Below are 8,493 nucleotides of genomic sequence, written 5' to 3'. Positions count from 1 at the left end.
GCTTTCTTACTTTGTTTAAATTAACATTTTTTTGGTAAACAAAAAATTTTGAACTAAATTTTTTTACTAAGAAAATAATAATATATATTAATCCCAAAATAAAATTTAAATCCCTCATGTTAAGTGGATTTATGAGATTTGAGCAGTTTGATTTTACTGCATAAAAAGAGCTTCCGCTGAATCTTTTCCCACTAATTAAAATTGTGAAAAAAAAGTGATATATTTATTTGTATTATATTAAATTACTTCGTGCATTTAAAATGATTCAGGAGGAAACGGAACGGCACTCCTCCATGTAAATTTGTCGGTGCGGAGATTTGTTTGACTATGTTGCACTACCACCACGTCAGCGCACGATTTCTTGTTGTAGGTTGGCGATATTTATCTCTATCTCTCGGCGATATACAGAAAATTTTAAATTAAAAAAAAAACAAACGCCCGACAATTTAGTAATTTTCGACTTTGAAACAACGCTTTGAAAAGTTTAATAAAATTTTAAATGTCCAAAAAAAAAAAATAATAAAATTCTGATGTAAATAATAAATTTTTCAAAGAACTCGCAGGAAAATCAAAAGATTGTTGATTTTTTAAAATCTTATAATAACAAAAATTAATATTTTTATTGGGAAACATCTTTCTTATTATTTTCTTAAATAATTTATTTTTTATAAAAATGTATTTTCAGCTAAAAAATTTTGTTTTACTAAAATACTTTTTAGAAAGCTTTAAAAAAATATCTCAAACCTTAAGTTTCATTTAGGACGGCTTCTTACTATTTCTAAAGCATTATATTAAGTTTGTTTGAATGACTTTTTACTGTTTCTTAAAATAACATTATATTATCAAAATTTAAATTTTTTAATTAAAAATATTTTAAAAAATTAGTAAAAAAGTAATCCATAAATGATTTTTTAATTAATTGATTTTTTAAGAGAAAATGATTGCTAAAGCTCTCTCGTGAGTTTGTTATTTTGCGGCAAATAACTCCTAGAACGGCCATCAAGGTCTTTCCCCTACTGTCTCCTGATATGTTAGGTGATTGGTTAAGTGCAGGTGGAAAATGAGTGTTTTTTTTTCTCCAATAAAAACCATGTAAAAAAGCAAATATTGTTTGGTGGGTCATTTGGAAAATCCCACTGTATTGTGACATATCCTGCTTGAAACTTCTTCTTCTCTCCCTAACTCTCTCACCCCGTACTCTTTCTCTAAATATATGACTAAAATATTTAAAATTTGCTTCTACCCTCTCCAACCATATAATCCTTCTTAGATTTCATTTAAGACCATTTTTATATTGTTTTATATAATTATCATCAGATAAAAAAATAAATTTTTAAATTGTTATAAAAAGTAATTTTTGAGCTACAAAACCTTTTTCTTTGAGAATAATAAAAAAATTAATGATTAATGATCTTTAAAAAATAAAAATAGTAAAAAAAATTATCCTAAATGAAAATCATTATTTTGTTCTTTGAACCTTAAGTTTATAAGAAGTATAAGTTATTGTATTGATAAATATTTTGAAAAAATTATAAAAGTAACTAGTTTAAATTTGTTTTCCCCTTTTTTTTAATGATCGTCTTTCCTGTTTAGTGAAGGTCAGGGTCTCTCTTAATACTGGGCAGCACAGCTGCACCTAGTTCTAAGAGAGGGATATATGAACTGATCAAATGCCTCATTCCTCTTCATAAGGAGCATCAATCGTCCTCATCCCTTGTGCATTGGCTTCCTCTGATTCACATTAGACAGGTTTTGCTGCCTTCATTCTAAATCCAATAACTTTCTTATAGGTTTTTTTTCTTCTTGTTCTTTGTAAAGATGAGATCATTCTCAGTTTGTATTTGATTGCTTTTAGTTTGAAAGCCCTCTTGCTGAATGGTATTGGCAGATGATTTTGGCGGTAACAATGGTTTCTGTTCCAACATTTTGACCCAAAATAGGGTATTTTCAATCGTTTGTCGTTCATGAACCTAGCATTTTGGTCATTTTCCCTTGACAGGAAGACAGATCTAACCGAAGAAAGATTCATGATTTGAAGCTCCTAAGTGTTTAATTTTTTTCTTTTTTGCTTATACCTGTAATACTCCAGCATCTTTTCCATAGATTTGTGTTTTGCTCTCTTTCTTATGAGTTAGGGCATTTTATATGCTGTGCTGTAGCGCAGCATTTCCTTCATGGATTTTGTGCTTTGTTCAGCATTTCTTTCTAGATTCTTTCAGTACTCTGACAACTTTTCCTCATAGTGTTTTCAATGTTTTTCCTGTAATGCTGAGAGAGATGCCTTTTTGTCTTTAAATTATTACATAATTTAATTATGTCTACATTCAGTTTTCAAATGCATAAAATCTCTTATTAGCGTTTCAACTTTTTATTATCCTTTTTGCTATTTTAATTGTGTTTTAATCCTCTCTCTATCTATAATAATACTGAGTGGAGCTATAATCCTCACTGGTAATGTCAATCCTTTAATTCTCGATATATCCTGATAAGATAAGAGCATTTTCTCTGTTATCTCTGTTCTTCATTTTTCCTTTGCTTTCCGCAGTTTGCAAGGTTCTTCATTACTTTTAAAAATTTAAAGATTAAAATCGCATTTTGGTCCTCGGAAATTGTTGATTACTGATTTCAATTCAGTAATGTTAATGGAGAGCTGATTTGGTTACATGTGGACTCAGCATTTATTTCAATTAAGGCACTTTAGTCTTTAATCTTTGTTCAATGTAGTTTTCGTTTTCTAATAACTATTTTGATGTTGTTTTTTATATTGATCTGCAACAGTAGGAATAGTATTACAATTGTACTCAAAGTTCCCAGCTCATCTGATAGCTTTTTGAACTCAATTTCTGGTCTCTTACCATTAGACTTTACTCGTTAGACTTTTGCTATTTCTGTAGCTTATAATATCTCCACAAACTGTCATGTGTGGGTTGAGCTGGCTACATGCAATCCGTACCCTCCTTAGGTCAAAGGTGTGGCAATCAAACCATTCTCCAAACCTGCTTTGGAAATATGTCTGTCATATAAATCTAGATAATCTTTGTAAAAAATTGAGATCAATTTCATAGAGATCGGGTCTAGCGGCCGAGATGGTCGACGAGAGAAATTCCTCCTATTCTCACAGGACTCGAATCCCTAACTTCCAAAAAAAAGAATCAACTTATAGATCATATTCAGGCTGACAACCTGTGGAATTTTGCTTTCATGCATTCATTGTAAATCTTCATGCCATAAATTAATGACATTACTATCACTGATTTATACAATTATTGTTTTTCTATTCTTGAAAAGAATGTTCCATACTTGCAAAAGTTTGTGAGTTAATATAAACTTGTTGGGAAACAGGAAGCTCAATCACCGATATATTAGGAAACAAGCTGATAAATTAAAGAAATGGTCTGACCACATAATTCTTGATATGTAGCATCTTACCCTATGTGAGCTCTCCCATTTACTGCCCAATCCTCCATTCCTCTACTTCTCTCTCCATCCCCTCACCTGCCCCCGCTCCAGCTCCCTCACTTTGTCCAAATCTCACAGATTTTCTCTCCCTCGCTGGCCCCGTTCCAGACCTTTCCTCAAACCTCCTCGTCCAAACCGATGTCATATCAAACCTTTCCAAAACCAAGCAACAACACTGAAACAAGGAATCCTATCTTTGTCCCGAGCGATTTCTGCATTCGCAGACATCCAAAAGCCTCCTTCTCAACTCAACAAAGACCAGGCTCAAGAAAGTCCCTGGCTCCTCTACCATCATTCCCAAAGTACTATTCCCGTCCTGATTTCAAGGACCTCAGCAGCAAGAACCCTGTGAGCACATTTGGCGGAGGTCATGTACACGCTAAACCTCACCGACACCAGCGGGCTTATTCAGGTTTGGTTTCGTGACTGGTCCATACCAAAGATCAGCAGCAGTGTCTACTCTACAGACCCTGTTGCAGTTATGAGTGAAACAGCGTTCTCCTTCCGAATGGCATTGTTTTACTACAGCACGCAGTTCTTCACACCACCCCAGCACCTGCGCCCTGTTCTCAGCCCATATTTGGGGTTTGGCACCTATAGGAGAAGAAGGGAGAGGGAACCCAAATCTATCAGAAATCAACTAACAATGATTCTTCCTTCGCATCGGCATTGCTGTAGTAGATTCAGTTACTTCCTTTGCTGTGGCAAATTGGTGCACTTCTGCTTATGCTTTGACTATAGTAGATAAGATGCAAGTTCAGTCTATTTCATGCTTATTCTTTTGGTTGGAGTTGGCTGTGTTGTTGAATTGGGAGTTTGATATATATATATTATCGAATAGTTAAGATTTTTTTTTTCTTCATTTTGTTTTTTCTTTTTTTTTTTTATATAAGAATACCATTGGATCATTCCTGTGATTGCTCTTGATTCGTACCTCTAAACTAGTCATTTGGTGCAGTGCACACTTAAATCCTCCTTTGTTACCAGCATAAAAAGGTCGAGAAACTGGAAAAATTTCTGCGCTGAAATTAAAAATCTATTGGGAAGATGGGCCTGCTAATCATTAAAATATTCAAGTGTGGTGACATGCTCTTTTGGTCTTCAATAAGAAGGAATCTTATAGCTTAAATGAAAGAAGTAAGATTTCTGAAAATTTCTTTGTATGGTGACTATAAATCTAGTAAAGGCATTCTCCTCTTCATTAATGTCCGGTTAACGTTAAACAAGGAGAATCTCATTCCAAGCATTGATTTCTCTGCACGAAGTTGTTGTGTGATGTGTTGAATTTGATCTCAGAACTTTAAGCAGTGTATATCAATTCAACCTATGGACTAACTAGGCTGAAAAAATTCTAGTGCCCCTTAGTAAGAACTGGGTCCAACCCAGAATAAGGGCCGGTCAGTGACTTTTAGGGATTTGATCTGTACTTCAGAAGTTGTAATGCATATCTGTGTAACTTAGATCGAAATAATTGATGTATTCTACTGCATGTGAAGCCTTCATTGGGTCAGTATAGAGAGGTCTGTTGCGCTGACTTGGCAAGGTTGGCTCGAAATTTGACTTATATTAGCTTGCAAGTTGAGATATTTGGTAGGTCAATATATTTTATGAGCTACAAACTTGTGGATTGGCTAATTAGCTTGCTAGTCCGCGTCATTTGGTCATTTATTTTAAATTCCCCAATTCCTTCTAAATAGTTTATGAATGTTGTTGGCTTTTGTCATTAATCTTCTCCCTGGTCCCAAGAATGCAAATCTCCACGAAATTAACCAATCATGGACTTCTTATGCTAGTCTTATTATCGCCATCTCTTGAAGTTTCTGTTGTCTACTTTTTCGCATTGGTCCCATGAAACCATTATTTGTGAGTTCCCGTTTGATGCCTTCTCGTCCAGTTGTTACGATGCTTCTCCAAACAAAAATCTTAATAGATGCCTGCAAGAGCTTTTGAGAATTTTGGGTTGATCGAGCCCATATTATGAGTTTGACTTAGGGTGTAACGAGTCGAGTCGAAGTCGAGTAATTGCCTTATCCAAGCCTGGCTCGTTTAAGTCCTTTAATGAGCTCGAGCTCGAGCTCAAGCTCGAGATCGAGCTCGATTATGTAGGCTCGAGTCGACCTCGTTAAGAAAAAATCAGCTCGAGCTGCGTTTGAAAAAGCTCGAGCCTGAGATCGAGCTCGTTTGAGAAATTATCAATGCATGTGATGGGTAATTATTTATATATAATTAATATTTAATATAATATAATATAATTAAATCGAGTAGCTGAACTAAGCTTTCGAGTCGAGTCAGGCTGAAGCTTGAACTCGAGCTCGTAAGCATTCGAGCCTCGGATTGTAGGCTCGAGCTCGAGCTCGAAGCTTCGATAAGCTCGGACTCGCGAGCTCGTTAACGAGTCGAGTTCGAGCCGGCTCACGAACCGGCTTCGGCTCACTACACCCCTTAGTTTGACTGAAGCTCGAGGTTGAAATTTGTGCTGTCGATAGGAAAATAAGTAAGGATCTAAATTAAGTTAGTTGTGAGTTGAACTTGAGTCTAATCATCTTACACCCCCCAGAGTATGTCATGTAATTTACTATCTTTCTTAAATTGATATTTTACATACATAATAACTAAAAAATTATTATTTTTTACATATTTAAGCCTAAAACATTTATTAACTCATTGCATCTACACTCTTAAACCCTCAAGGATGAAGAAGGGTGAAGAGGTTGCGATGAAAGATCTTGCCAAGACAATAAAGTCGTGCTGAGAATCCACTAGAAAGGATATAAGGACAGATAAAGTCGTGATGAGAATCCACTAGAAAAGGAATATGATGTTACCAATACAATGTGAAGGATAAAGAAGAAGATGAGAAATCGACAAGAGATCTCTTCGGGGATGGGCATCCAACGTTATTTGCAGGCTTGGAAAGGTTAAGAAGAGATAACGATGTAACGATGAGATCTCATCATTCTCATTGTCAAATCAGAGGCATCGATGGGAAAACACTAAGAGGAGTTTTGAAGAAAAAAAAGTAACGATGAGGGTGAAGAGTGGTTATTTTTTATGATAACTTAGTTCCAAGGGTCTCCAGGCATTGCTACCATCTCAGATGCCTTCCCAGCAGGGAGAATTTATTACGTACGGTACCGGACACCCAATACAGACACGCCACGTCTCCTAAAACACCTGGTCCCCGGTGTATATTTTGGTGACGTGGTGCGTCTTGGATTGGTTGGTCCATATCGAATCCGGAACATAACGACATAATTAATCTACCTCCCAGCAGATGTCACTGACCAATATCAAGTTACGGTTGGATAATATGAAGGGTGATCTTTTTTTTTTTACAGAGTGCATATTCTTTCAATTCAACCAAAGTTTGTTGGTTAAAAAAGGGTCATCTCTTCCCCAGATGGTTCGAGTTCATATATTTTTCACTTCATTTGCGAGGCTTGTTTTTAAGAGGCGATCTTTAGTAATATCCAAGGGGAAGTGTCTTTACAAACTGTAAGTAATTACATGAGAAATTAAAAATACCACAATAAGATTGCCCTTTTTATTTCAAAAACCACTTTAACAAATGAAGAGCAATATTATATATATATATATATATATATATATATATTTGAAAGATTAACAATGATTGAAAAAAGTCATGTAATGTGAAGGAGGGTAAACCTGTCTTAATTTAATGAATTTTAGTGGAAGCCCTTAGAAAAATTAAAATACTCCATATTATTCTTGGCTTTTTATTTCAAAACAACTTTAACATGATATGGCAATAATGTAAATTGAAAATAGTTACCACAGATTTTTCAAATATTTTTCTTAACTTTTGGATAAATTCAACAAACGATTGAAAAAAAGTGAGGGGGTAATGTGATTGCAAATAAAATTGAAAAAAAAAATGTGTGAATTATCATATTTTTATAGGTTTCTTGATCAATTTTGATCAACGTTCCACTTTCTAAATTCCTATCTTCTAGAATCTCTCTCTCTCTCGCACCTTCGCCCCCCCCCTTGCTCCCCAATGCAAGAAAAGAAACTCTTCTCCTTCATAGGTATTGCTTTATATAGAAAAGCCTTCAACTCCCTGCCTTTTGCACCCAAATATGTTGAGATAACTCAATTCGCGGTCGTTCATGCTCTTCAGCATGGTGGAGTGCCTCAACTCTCTAAGCAGTCCCTCATGTTTAGAACCCAGAGTCCTTTTACACAAAGACTCTTCAGAGCTTTTTTTCCCAAAGCTTCGTTATAATAGACGGAACGTCAGCGCAACGCACGCACGGACAGCACGCAACCACGCACGCACGCACGCACGCTAACGCACGCACGCACGCACGCATGACGGCACGCACGCACGCACGCACCGCACGCACGGGCGGGCGGCGGGCGGAGGGCGGGCGGGCGGGCGGGCGGGCGCGGGCGTGCGGCGGCGGGCGGGCGGACGGACGGACGGTACGGACCGACGACGGAACGACGGACGACGGACCGGACGGACGACGGACGGACGGACGGACGGACGGACGCGGACGGACGACGGACGGACGGACGGACGGAACGGACGGACGGTGACGGACGACGACGACGGACGGACGGCCGGACGGACGGACGGACCGGACCGGACGGACGAACGGACGGACGGACGGACGGACGGACGGACGGACGGAGTCGACGGACGACGGACGGACGGACGACGGACGGAAGGACGGGACGGACGGACGGACGGACGGACGGACGGACGGACGGACGACGGACGGTACGACGGACGGACGGATCGACGGACCGGACGGACGGACGGTCACGGACGGACGGACGGGACGGACGGAACCGGACGGACGGACGGACGGACGGACGACGGACGGACGGACGACGGACGGACGGACGGACGTGACGGCGGACGGACGGGACGGACGGACGGACGGCGGACGAACGGACCGGACGGAGCGGACCGACGGTACGGACGGACGGACGGCGGCGGACGGATCGACGGACCTGGACGGACGGACTGCACGCAGCGGACGCATCGGACGGACCGGCGGACGG

General features: G+C 38.7%; 1 protein-coding gene across 1 annotated transcript; it reads right to left on the bottom strand.

The window, feature by feature from the left end:
• Positions 1–7,673: 7,673 nt before the first annotated feature.
• LOC114579850 (non-classical arabinogalactan protein 31-like) lies at positions 7,674–8,474 on the bottom strand. The gene has a single exon (XM_028695706.1). The coding sequence runs from the start codon at positions 8,472–8,474 to the stop codon at positions 7,674–7,676; it is 801 nt and encodes a 266-aa protein (XP_028551539.1).
• Between the last annotated feature and the right edge of the window lie 19 nt (positions 8,475–8,493).

Source organism: Dendrobium catenatum, unplaced genomic scaffold (genome assembly GCF_001605985.2).
Source record: "Dendrobium catenatum unplaced genomic scaffold, ASM160598v2 fragScaff_scaffold_665, whole genome shotgun sequence".
Lineage (NCBI taxonomy): Eukaryota > Viridiplantae > Streptophyta > Magnoliopsida > Asparagales > Orchidaceae > Dendrobium > Dendrobium catenatum.
Note: the sequence above shows the minus strand (reverse complement) of the source record. Positions and strands in the feature narration are given on the sequence as shown.